Here is a 12019-nt window from a genome sequence, read left to right as displayed (position 1 = left end):
ATTGCATTGTTGGCTACAGTCATGGACAAAGGGTGTAGTGTAGTCAAGAAAATATAAATAAAAATCACCTGATTCTTGTATTCCAATCATTAGTTGTTCTGAGTAGGTAGTTAAAGTACCCTTAATTTATATTTCGCACCCTTGATCTTTCAGTATTTATCAGCGGTTACCTAATGATAATAAATTTCCTACTGTTGTCCCTGTTTCTATCATCAAGGTAATTTGCCACAGACTAGTCAGCCGTTACCAGGCCATGTTCAGTTCAAACTATGAAAAATAATGCCTTAAAAATATGAACACCCTGGATTTTGATGGGAAACTTATAACTAATATGGACAGGGTGAGGTCAATTAAAAGCTATAAATAAAGTAAGACGAAGCATGACGTCAGTTTAGAGGAAAAATATGTTTCTTAAAAAAATAAACAAGAAAATATGAAGAATAACCCTTTCATCTATAGATGAGTATGTTCCCCTTTCCTGCACATTTGACATTGCAGTGGAGGTCCCTAACCTTAAGGAGAGATGTGATTTAATGTGCAATGGGGAGATAAACACTAATCTAACTGTGCAGTATATAACACGCTGAGTGATAAAACATCCTAAGCACAAATATATACATCTCAATCATGAGCAATACAAAACACTGTGGATCAGAACAACGCACAAAAATCACATAAAAGGCAAATCAAAGAAACAAAAACATGTCATATTTTCCAGGGCTCACCAAGAAAAGCATGCTGCATTTATGCAACCCTCACCCACCCAAAGTCTCAATGGAAACATAAGGAAATAAATTTACACTGTAACCAACACTTTCTATTCAACGTAGGTTCATGAAATAAAATTACATGACACAAATTCATAAAAATAACACAGCTGGCTTTAGCTTTCAACACATAATTCAAGGTTTGTTCCTGAAAAAGATTACATGACACAAAATCCGTCTACTTGTGAACTTTATAGCGACACGGACAAATCAATGTGGATTCCTGAAATAAATTACATGGCACAAATTGCATAAAAATTACAGAGTAGGCTTTAACTTTCAAGGCATAATTCACCGTTGGTCCCTGAAAAAGATTACATGACACAAATATCCCTCAGCGCGGTTATATCATAAAATGAATCCAAACAAAACATCTACTGCAACAAATGTAGTGGCAAGGACAAAAACCAATAAAATCATCACGAAATATAGGTCGCTAAAATAAAACTCTCCTCGGTTGACACATTCACCCTCGCCCACAACACGGCGGAATAACTCGAGCGGAGATTCAGTCTCCCAAAATAATGTAGCAAATATCAAAAACACACAGGGTCCAACCCTTAACACACGCTGCTCTCAAATATACCCGAGACAAGTTACGCAATCATGAAAAATGCAGGCCTTTCAAATGAGAAACGCGTCCTCTTACTCATAATCTCAAAAAAATATTTTGTATGTCCTAAAGTTATAATACCAATATAAATGGTCTGTTATTGGACATTATAAATTTTCCAGCTTTCCCTATGGGATTCATCTACTATATCATTGCCCTAAAGTTCCCAAAATCCGATACTAATATAAATTACTCACATGAAAAGGAACAACCCCCTGCTGGTCACCAATCAAAGCACATCCGCTCGTAAAATAAAACTTTGAAAATAAAGTGGCCAACTCTGTAATAATACCATAACTTGAAACTAAGAAATCGCCACATAGACAATTGATCATGTCTGAACATCTGAAAGTTACTGAAATATCTCGTCCTAACAACTCGATATGATTGCATCAATAATAATAATAATAATAATAATAATAAAAATTTACAGAAAATTGATTCTAGATATTCGGAATTTGGAATACAAAACTGTGTTCGAGGTACCGCCAGAAGATTGGCGAGAGGGTTCGTATATTGTTAAAAAGACACACAACTCGCCTACAAAGGTGGTGAGCCTGAAATGAACTGCACCATTTCGGGACGAATTTACTTTTTTTTTCCATCTAGGAATGTCAGGAAATAGTAACAGCTTCCTCATTTAAGGATAAGCTAAGGCTTGCAGGAGGAATTGTTACGTTCAGTTATTCGTACTTCCTCTAGATGAACTATTCTTATAACAAAGAACCACTCTGTAGCCCATGATAGAATAATTATGCTCTATGTAGTTCTATAGGGATTTTTTTACCCAGTGTTTATAATTAATTTGAAATTTTTACTACACTGTTTTAAAATCCAGTACCTGTTCCTCCCCTAAAAGAGAATCTATTTTTATCATGAGGATTCACCTTTATAGCCCATAATACTAGGATAATTTATGTAGAAGTTTTAATTTTTAACTTGTTGTTGTTGTTGTTGTTGTTGTTGAACTTTAGTTTTGTTATATAACGAGATTGCCTTGTTTTAAGTTATTCGGTTACGTAACCTAATTGACAGGTGTCGTACCAAATTTTATCATTTGCCAACAGTGCCGATTGCCGTGATTTTGGAGTTTCTGTTTATTTTGTGTTAAGGACCAAGTCGACGGTCCCAAGTCTTATTTTGTTTCATTAGACACTCATCCTGGTTTTGATTTGTTCTTTCCTTATAATTTAGAGTCTAAAAAAGAGGATAACTCTATAAAGACTTATTGAATAAATAAATATTAGCCCCTGGGGTAGGAGCCTCCTTTCATATCATTCCTGACCCTGAGGCACGTATCATTTTGCAACTGTATGTATGTCTCAGAAAATATTCTTCCAACTCAACCCAAATATGCAGAATCATTACTTTTGCATACCTGCAAACTTTCCCGATTTAGATGGGAGACTCCCAATATTCGACAGATTTTCCCGCCTCCCGATTATTCAATTATTTCTCCCGATTTTAGCTTATTTTCTAGTGAACTTACAACATTTGTTTTCAAATCCCGCCATTTCAGCTTTCAGGAAATCCTTCGCTCATTGGGCGCTTTCAGATGAAATATCGACATGTATTAATGTGAGAAATGCACACTGGTGTGCAATGTTTATTGAAATTGTATATTGCGACGCGTATATCAATTGTCAATCTCTCGTTCTTGCATGCTCGTGCTACGTTCTTTTCGTTCACATCACATCTAGAGATGAGCTTAAATAATATTTCAGAATACCAGCGACCGGCATATCTGTGACACAAAAATATCTGCCATTCAGTCACAGAAAGCACAAGCATATGATTATCGTCACGGTCACTCACTGGTCACGGGCGGCCGGTATGGAAATACTTCTAGTTGATATGGCGACAATGTCAGGTAGTATTTTTCGCAAGATTCAGGACATTAGAAGTGGGATAAATAATATTCACAATTATAATTTGAAGTTTTAATAATGCATAGGGAAAAGGCTGTTAACATGATGCACAATAAATTCATAAACGGAACATGACTACCCGTATCGTGTCTCCGGGATGCCAGTTATTTTCAGTAGGCACGTAATGTAGGTTTAAAAATAAAATGACTAAAAATAATAAATTTATGAGCTTAATTCAAAGGGTTCCTCCCATATACAGGATTATTCAGCGAAGTTGTCCACCTCAAATAACTCATGAATGGTTAAAGATATCAACATTTTGTTTTCACTTTCAGTGATGGTACCAAAGGGCTAATAATCGGACTTAAAGAACTGTGTCATGGTGTTAATATTTTCTGAGATCATGCTACTAACTTAACTTTCTTAAACGGTACCACATTATTTTGTACATATTGCTTTAAATCATCGGACAAGTACTTCTTGAAAAAATTTTGTATTCAAACATGCCCCTCATTTGCCAGCTGAGGACTGATCAGTTTGATTTGCACTACATATGAAACACGAGCTGCCTTTTAACATATAAGAGTTACTAGATAGGTATTCTCTCTACTGTACTCATTAATACTCTGCGATAAAATGTATGATGGAACATCTTTAATATCGCCGTAGGAACTGGTAAATGGAAAACGGATATAGAACTTGAGCTACAGCAGATAACATAGCCCTGTGAACGTGATCCAGGTACACAACTTGAATGATATTTTGATGCAGACTCTTCCGTGACAGCGTATGCGATATATCAGTGACAGAAAAATATCGGTGAGAAAGTAGCAGGCTGTGATTTATCGACCGTCTCTAATCACATCAATCTAGTCGATCCTAGAGACCAGTCGCTAAATTTGGAGACTTTTTTGGTAATTTAGTGACAATTTCAAAGAGAGGGGCTAGTGATTTTTGTGGATATCTTAGGTGCCATTTGGAGACAATTCTGGTGAATTTTCGTTTGTTACCTGATAAAAGTATCATAGCGCTTCGCAGAATCACGCGGGCGCGTGATGCAATATATCAACCTGTGCATTTGCTAAGTAATGGCATCTAAGCGCATGACATGCACATGTGTGGAGCACGAGTTCATACTATTTTTGGAAGGCTTATCAGAGACCGATCTCACTCCTATACTTCCTGTGAGGAAATAGAGATTTGTAATTTTTAGCCTTGTAGCCTCGTATAACAACAGTTGGGTTTTGAGATAATAAGTGTTATAATTACCATAGTACTCCTGTGTTGCATAAGACATGTAGAACAAGCAGTTTTGACCAATTGTATCTCCTGATTTTTCATGTCAAGATCTCCTAATTTTTTGGTTTTGTAAAGTTGGCAGGGCAACATTATTACTGCAGTATGCTTTTCATAATTGCCCCATTCCATGATTACTGGACACTGGATGCAACAAGATTAATGCATATTATTTACACAAGACATTCTCGTATATGCCACCAGATGTTGTTGCAGGAAAAATGACAGAACTTGGTTGGTGGTTTTTAACTCTGTTTCTGGCCAGATTAGGTACAAAGAACCTCATTTATCTGCATTAAGTAGGACCGGAACTGATCCGGGTGATCCAAAATCCAGATTATCTGGAAAAATCTTTAAAACTAATACAGTACATGTTATATAATCTGTTAACAAAAGTTGTACAGTAATACCATTTTTATAAAAAAAATTATAAAAACCTTTTTCTTACATTTACGGCTCTATTTTATGCACTAAAATAATGTGTGAGTTTTTTATGTTTTACATTTGTATAGCGCTTGCATACAGCACAATCACAATGAAATTTTACTAACACCAGTTCTGCCGGCGTGGTATCAGTCTGTGATTTTAAATAGGTCATCAGATTATCCAGCTGCATTGTTGCCTCTCTCTGAGTCATTGTTTCTTCTGATTGAACGCCGGATTCATTTTCATTGCATTCAGAAGAGCATGGGTTTGAATCCCACCTCGGCCGTCTTGGGAATTGTTTCCCATTCTCAGTTCCAGGCTAATGCCCGGATGGTACCTTTGATAGATCGTGACCGAGTTACTTCCAGTTATTCCTGTCCTGAACTATCCTTAGCGGAAAAGACATTCAGGAAGAGTCAACCCCATAAAAGAAATACTATACAAATGAAAATAAATTTTTATTATTTTTGATCCAGATAAACTGGAAATCCAGATTAATGAGGTTCTTGTGTATAGCTGAAGTTTTAATGATAGTTTTCATTAGGAAGGATGTTATCAGTATAACAGCACGCTCTTTGAATTTTTTCTTGGTGTGAAATACAGAATGTGACTTTGGGTTGTTCACATTAATTATACATGCAATCTTTGTTCTGCATTTTATGGATTCTTGGTACATGGAATTTTCCTGTTTTTGGTGATTAAAGTTTTAAAGATATCTACATCTAGGTCATCAATCATCACTTCTCATTTAATGACACTCATAACATATTTGTCAAGTTGTGTTGATAAGTAACTTTTTTTAAATCAACTTGATCAAGTTTCATTTTATATGGAAATGTGAGTAGTGAATACCTGAAATTACCCTGATTGATGGAGATGGAAAGATGCTTGGAAACTATAAATAGAAAATCTATAACATTTTTAGCATTTTATTTTTTGGCATGTGAAGTTTTACTATCTTTGGTATATGTAAAATTCTAGACTACTAAAATGACCTCATTTAAAGGGTGCATTTCTAAACTCATCTCAAAATTTTTTACTGAATTGTCTTAATGACATCATTGATTATGTTTGAATCACTGGAATTCAGAACTAATGGAAAAATTAATGTGCAGTTCTTACACGAAGTTTGGGGACATTAGTGAAAAATTAAATATAATGGAGATAAATGCATAGAATATTTACATAATGAAATGACAGACCTTTACAACTTACAGCCAACTTAGCAGCATTCAACAGGTCAACCTCTGTCATTTGTAAATTTATTCACACGATCTGCCATGGAGTTTCAGACACAACTCCTTAAAAGCCTTCTTCCACACTGAGCGACATGAACTTTAATTCATCCTGGTTGTTGGGTTTTAACATCATCAGTGTTATAGTCATGGTATTCCATACATTTTTTATTGGGTTTAACTCGTGTAGGCCATGCCAGAGTTTTAACATCGTGGTTCAAACCAGCTTTTAGAGATTATTTTGTCTTTGTGCCAGCACTTTATATTATAGAAAAGTAACATTTTCACCAATGAGGTTAATGACGCATGGCAGCATCACTTCTAGTGTTTGCACAATACTGCATGCTGTTGATGCACCCATTAACAATGCTCAACTCTCCAGCAGTTTCAGATGCAATGCAGCCCCATAGCATAACCACCTCTCCACCCTGTTGGATGACAAAACCTCTGACTTTGTGTATGAAACTTTCTTTTTTTCCATGTGGAAATGACCCAAAAAGAGAGATTCATGTGAGACAACAACCCATCCCCACATTTCTCGACAACACTGTCTACAAAGATCCATGCATGTTTTCCTGTACACCCATGATAAAAGAGGTTTGTGAAGGGCTTCATGCCTTTTTTCATGAAGCCTTGACATAACTATCTTAAAACTATATTAGCATTATGAATATTCATTAAATCAGAAGCACAGTGGAACTAACATAGCTTAGTTCTCGCCTGATCACGCACATGGCATCGAACGTGTGATTTAAAGAAAATGCGAGGTTTTTTCTTTCATGATTTCCTTTCCTTTATTCCCCACTAGCTAAAGTACTTGTTCTTCGTACGAATTTATGAGCAACGATTAAAGTTATAAAATGAAGGTGGCCCGCAAGTATAATGCATGTCTTACAACTAGCTCTTGTAGAGAATACTATACTACATAAATATAAAGTTATGCCCCATCGACACCCAAGAGCATGCCATGTAAAGCTGGCCATGACTGAAGCACTGGTTCTCTAGATTATAGTGCAAAAATGAAATGTGAATTATAAACCCATTAAATATAAATCTTAAACCTACACTATATTAAAAGGATAGAAGCACGGAATGCTGGGCTGAGTGACTCAGATGGTTGAGACATTGGCCTTCTGACCTCAACTTGGCAGTTTGATACTGGCTCAATTTGGTGGTATTTGAAGGTGTTAAAAGGAAAACGTCGGCCTTGTGTTGGTAGATTTACTGGCACGTAAAAGTACTCTTGTGGGACCAAATTCTGCATCTCCAAGATCCATTTAAAAAAATAGCTAGACCAGGCGAGTTGGCCGTGCGGTTAGGGGGGCGCAGCTGTGAGCTTGCATCCGGGAGATAGTGAGTTCGAACCCCACTGTCGGCAGCCCTGAAGATGGTTTTCCGTGGTTTCCCATTTTCACACCAGGCAGATGCTGGGGCCGTACCTTAATTAAGGCCATGGCCGTTCCTTTCCCATTCCTAGGCCTTTCCTATTCCGTCATTGCCATAAAACCTATCCGTGTTGGTGCAACGTAAAACAAATAGCAAAAATAGTTAGTGGGACATAAAGCCAATAACATTAATTCATTATGAAACATAGAATATACATATAATGTGAAGACCATGATAATGAAAATGGCTGAATAAATAAACTGCAGCTCACAGCAGTTCTCAGATATGGATAAGCATGCTTAGCACTCTCAACAATACAACTACAAAAGCTTTCCGTAGAATGGCGCGCTCATTCCTCAACACATGAACGATGACTTGCCTATTCATCAGCGCAGGCGACCCCGTTAAAAAACTGAAGAAAGCTGAGTTAGTTACAGAGTAAATGCATATGATGTTTCTTGTAGAAAATTTAATGTGGTCATATGGTGTACTTAATTTTTGATATGGCCAACTATTTACCAGTTATTTTAGGTCATGTAGGGCAAAAATACCCAAATTTGGGCCATATACTTGTAAAATCCTCCACTGGTTTAAAACAGTGAAATGTATCGAAATCAAAAGTATCCCTTGCGTGACTCAGGTTTTCAAGCTATATCCTTATCAAATTTCAGCTCAATCGATCCAGTAGTTTTATAGCCTATCTGGAACACAAACAAGCAGACACATCTCATTTTTATTAATATTATTGATAATAAAGAAAAAAATCAAGCTATTCTCACAACACTTTTTTGCTGTAGCCCAAGTAGCTACATCCTATGAAAGTCTAACATTAACAAACCAAAAGTTATGAATATTTTCCCTTAAAAACTTTAGGGTTTCTGGCTGTGCCCAAAAGTTACAAATGCTCATAAATAATTAGCAAATAAACACAGTGACTTATGACTTCCGCTACAAGACTTTGTTTTCAAAGCACTCTTGCATGAATATGATGTATAATTAACGTTCAGACTATTGTTTTGATGGAAGTATCGGGTGAGAGCTGCTATACTATTTTGTATCGGTGCCCATAAACTTACTGCAAGGACCTGTAAACGGTTGGTCAGATGACCTTATTGTATAGAAATGGTAAAAACACGTGCCATTAGTTAGTTCTTCCATTATGAGTATTTACAATCTAATACACGATGTTAAAAAAAAGTCACTGCAGGAGAAATTTTAAATGGTACTTACAGCATTGCAATTTTTTCTGCAGCAGCTGTCGGAAATGTCCTCCTTTGGCCTGCAGGTATGTCTGCACACATAGGTGTATATTGTTGAACACTTTCTAGAGGCTTCAGTTACCCCATTTTATTGGAACCAGACCTCTTGCTTTCTTGAATCTCATGCTCACCGAGATGAGCTGTATGTTCTGTGTTGGTGATGACATGGGAGAACATTGACCCAATAACACGTTGCCATCTTAAGTTCCACCATACCTCAATCTCCTGATCGTGTAGAGGTTTTTTTCTTCCACTCGTGAGGGTTTTCAGTGCTCCAAACACTGATGTTCTGTCAACTTATCCAGACGTGAAACCACCATGTCATTCCTAAATTTTCTCTACACTGCATTTAAGGAGTTACTTTTTGGACACTCTGTATATAGTGGCAGAGCCATGGTCCATTTATTTTGTCAGCTTTGAAGAACGATAGAAGTGATGGAATTGCAATACTTGCAAAGCAGGAAACGAGAATGTGTTGGTTAAATTAAGTGACGAGTTAAAGAACGAATAGATGGATAGTTAATGGATGTGCATGAATGAGTTTAAAAACTTGCCCAAATATTTGGTAGACACTTTATATACTGTACTTCTTTAAAAGCATATTTGTGTCCTCGCATTCTCTGAGGTGGCACAACTAGAGTCCAGTAAACTTCCAAAGAAGGTGAGCTGTATGTATCTTTTCAAGTCTAATAGGCCATTATTCAAACCTAGGTCTCCAATAACTAGCTAATGACTAACCATTACACTATGGAGGTAGACTCCGTAGGTGATATTATTTGCTTTATTTTCCACTTGTTTGGGAGCACATGGTATAGCTGGTTGTGAATCAGTGTTATTCCTTTGCACTTTTGAGGCTTTTCTTTGCAGCTCCTGTACCGTTTATGTATTATGATTTGCACGTGAATGAGAACGCATAATTAAGCACTTCGTAAAGCACTGTTGGTCTGTGCAACTTTGAAGGTTTTCTTTTGCCATTTGAGGGTTTCTTTGTGTCAACACTAACAATACTTTTCTTAAGTTTGTTAAACATGCTTCCATTTTATTTTATAAATTTGATGTATAATTATTTAAGGTACCACTCAGCTTAATCCTTACTCTGTGAAGATGCTTAGTTTGTGTTTGTTTTGGGTTCCTGTTCATGTTTCCACTGTCGGCAGCCCTGAAGGTGGTTTTTCCGTGTTTTCCCATTTTCACACCAGGCAAATGCTGGGCTGTACCTTAAGGCCACAGCCGCTTCCTTCCCACTCCTAGCCCTTTCTTATCCCTTCGTCGCCATAAGACTTGTCCATGTCGGTGTGACGTAAAGCCATATTTCCATCTTTTATGTTTATGAAGACTTGATTTGCCTCTGGTCTTCCTTTCCATCAATTTCATTTAAATGTAACTAAAGCTTTCCAGTCTGTCGATCACACAGGTTCAGTATAAATATTACACTATAACATACCTGTTAAAAAAACACTATTAAATTAGGAATAAAAATTGTGGGTTTTTAATATTGAACTTGTGTGTTCAACAGACTGAAAAGCTTTTAAGTTAATTTAACTGAGTCGACACTGGAAAGTATGGCTTCCTTCTTAACAAATTACATTCTTTCACTAAAATTATATGTGGCCTTTCCCACATATATTTTTTTAAACTCTGAATTGGTGCTAATTTTACTCATTCTTGCAGCCGGGTGAATTCATTCACACTCTTGGAGACAGCCACATATATCAGAACCATATAGCAGCTTTGAAAGAGCAACTCAAACGCATGCCTCGACCCTTCCCAACTCTTCGCTTCACCAGAAATGTCACTGATATTGAGGATTTCAGATATGATGACTTTGAACTCTTGGACTACAAACCATATCCTAAAATTGACATGGAATTGGCTGTTTGAAATTTCCACTGGAATTCAATTGGCAGTCACTGTTTGGAGTTGTTTGTATACAAAAGACAGCTGTTAGTATAAATATTGCTTCCAGATGTGCAAGTTAAGAAATGTTCAAGCTTTCAATTTGTAACATCGTTTATAAAAGATATTCTAATTGTTTAGCATCTCCATCATTCTGTGTCCATGTTTCTTTCCTTGAATTGTTTCTTCCATATTCACTGAGTGTGTGTAAGAAGATGTGAGGGTGTGCTGTAATTACTGTGATCATTGGACATGTTTTTACTTTCCTTTCTTTGGATTGTCTCAGTTGTGTGAATTACTAAATAGCTTAAAGAATATTTTTTATTGAAGGAATCTCAAATTATTAATCCTTCTTTATCCCCACTTCAGTAGTAGTGTTGCGAGTTTACTCACTTGTTAATAATGTATACATATTAACTGATCTATTGGCCTGTTTAAAACAGTGTAAGAAGTATAGTTGTTTTAAATTAATGTTGGGAATGCACAAGGCTCAGCAGAAAATGGATAAAGGTGAGGATTAGTCAGCAACTTTCTTGAAAAACCTGGATACATTTTATGTATACTGGATTGGTTAGCCTGCTGCCTAGTTATACTGTAATGAAATGTTCATGCATTGTGACATTTTGTAACATGTAAGTGTTAATGTGCTATATAAGTTTGTATAACCACAATTAGATCCATTTCATCTGAACTTGTTAAAACTCAAGAAGAGTGAGTTTTCATTCAGAAATTTGAACAACTAAACAAACATTTGTGTGTATTATCTTGGTGTAGTACCTTTTCTTTTTAAAAATTGTAATGCTGGGTTGTATTTATTTTTGAGTCCTGTACTTGAAGCTTTGTTCAGTAAATTGAAATATTTGTATATGTTTCATGCTGAATGACTTTTGTAATCGTATTAACCTATAGATTATTGAGACTAATTGGTAAGAAAAGAAAACAGTAATGTTCTGAAAATTCTGTAAGGCCTGGAATATCCTTATTTAAGGATATGAATGAAAATGTCCAGTTCCTGGGTGACCTGGAGGTGGAATATATATCCACACACATTCTGGTATGGTTTTTCTCTTATCGTCCATTGTAACAGCGCCAAGGAGCTGAAATGAGAAGTGAAATTTCTGGTTAATAGATTTTAATCTGCTTCGTTTTTCAGGGGTCATGTTAAACATTCAAACTTGTTATAAGTTAGTATGATAAAACATCTATGAAAACCCCCGGGACCATATTTTTTTCAGTGCAAGTGGAGACGAAATGATCATTCATACTTCTTTTT

At 36.2% G+C, this 12019-nt stretch overlaps 1 protein-coding gene across 2 annotated transcripts in view; it reads left to right on the top strand.

Moving 5' to 3' along the window:
• Ts (Thymidylate synthase) overlaps positions 1-11620 on the top strand; it is a 77090-nt gene extending 65470 nt beyond the window's left edge. Inside the window, exon 4 of one of the 2 annotated variants that reach the window (XM_067142702.2) lies at positions 10522-11620. In XM_067142702.2, coding sequence (XP_066998803.2) covers positions 10522-10731 — 210 coding nt within the window. In that variant the 3' untranslated portion in view covers positions 10732-11620. The remainder of the gene's footprint in view (positions 1-10521) is intronic. The other variant, XM_067142703.2, reaches the window with a different exon arrangement.
• The last annotated feature ends 399 nt before the right edge of the window (positions 11621-12019 follow it).

Source organism: Anabrus simplex, chromosome 3 (assembly GCF_040414725.1).
Source record: "Anabrus simplex isolate iqAnaSimp1 chromosome 3, ASM4041472v1, whole genome shotgun sequence".
Classification (NCBI taxonomy): Eukaryota; Metazoa; Arthropoda; class Insecta; order Orthoptera; family Tettigoniidae; genus Anabrus; species Anabrus simplex.
The sequence above is the reverse complement of the archived record's forward strand: the minus strand, read 5'-3'. Positions and strand labels throughout refer to the sequence as shown.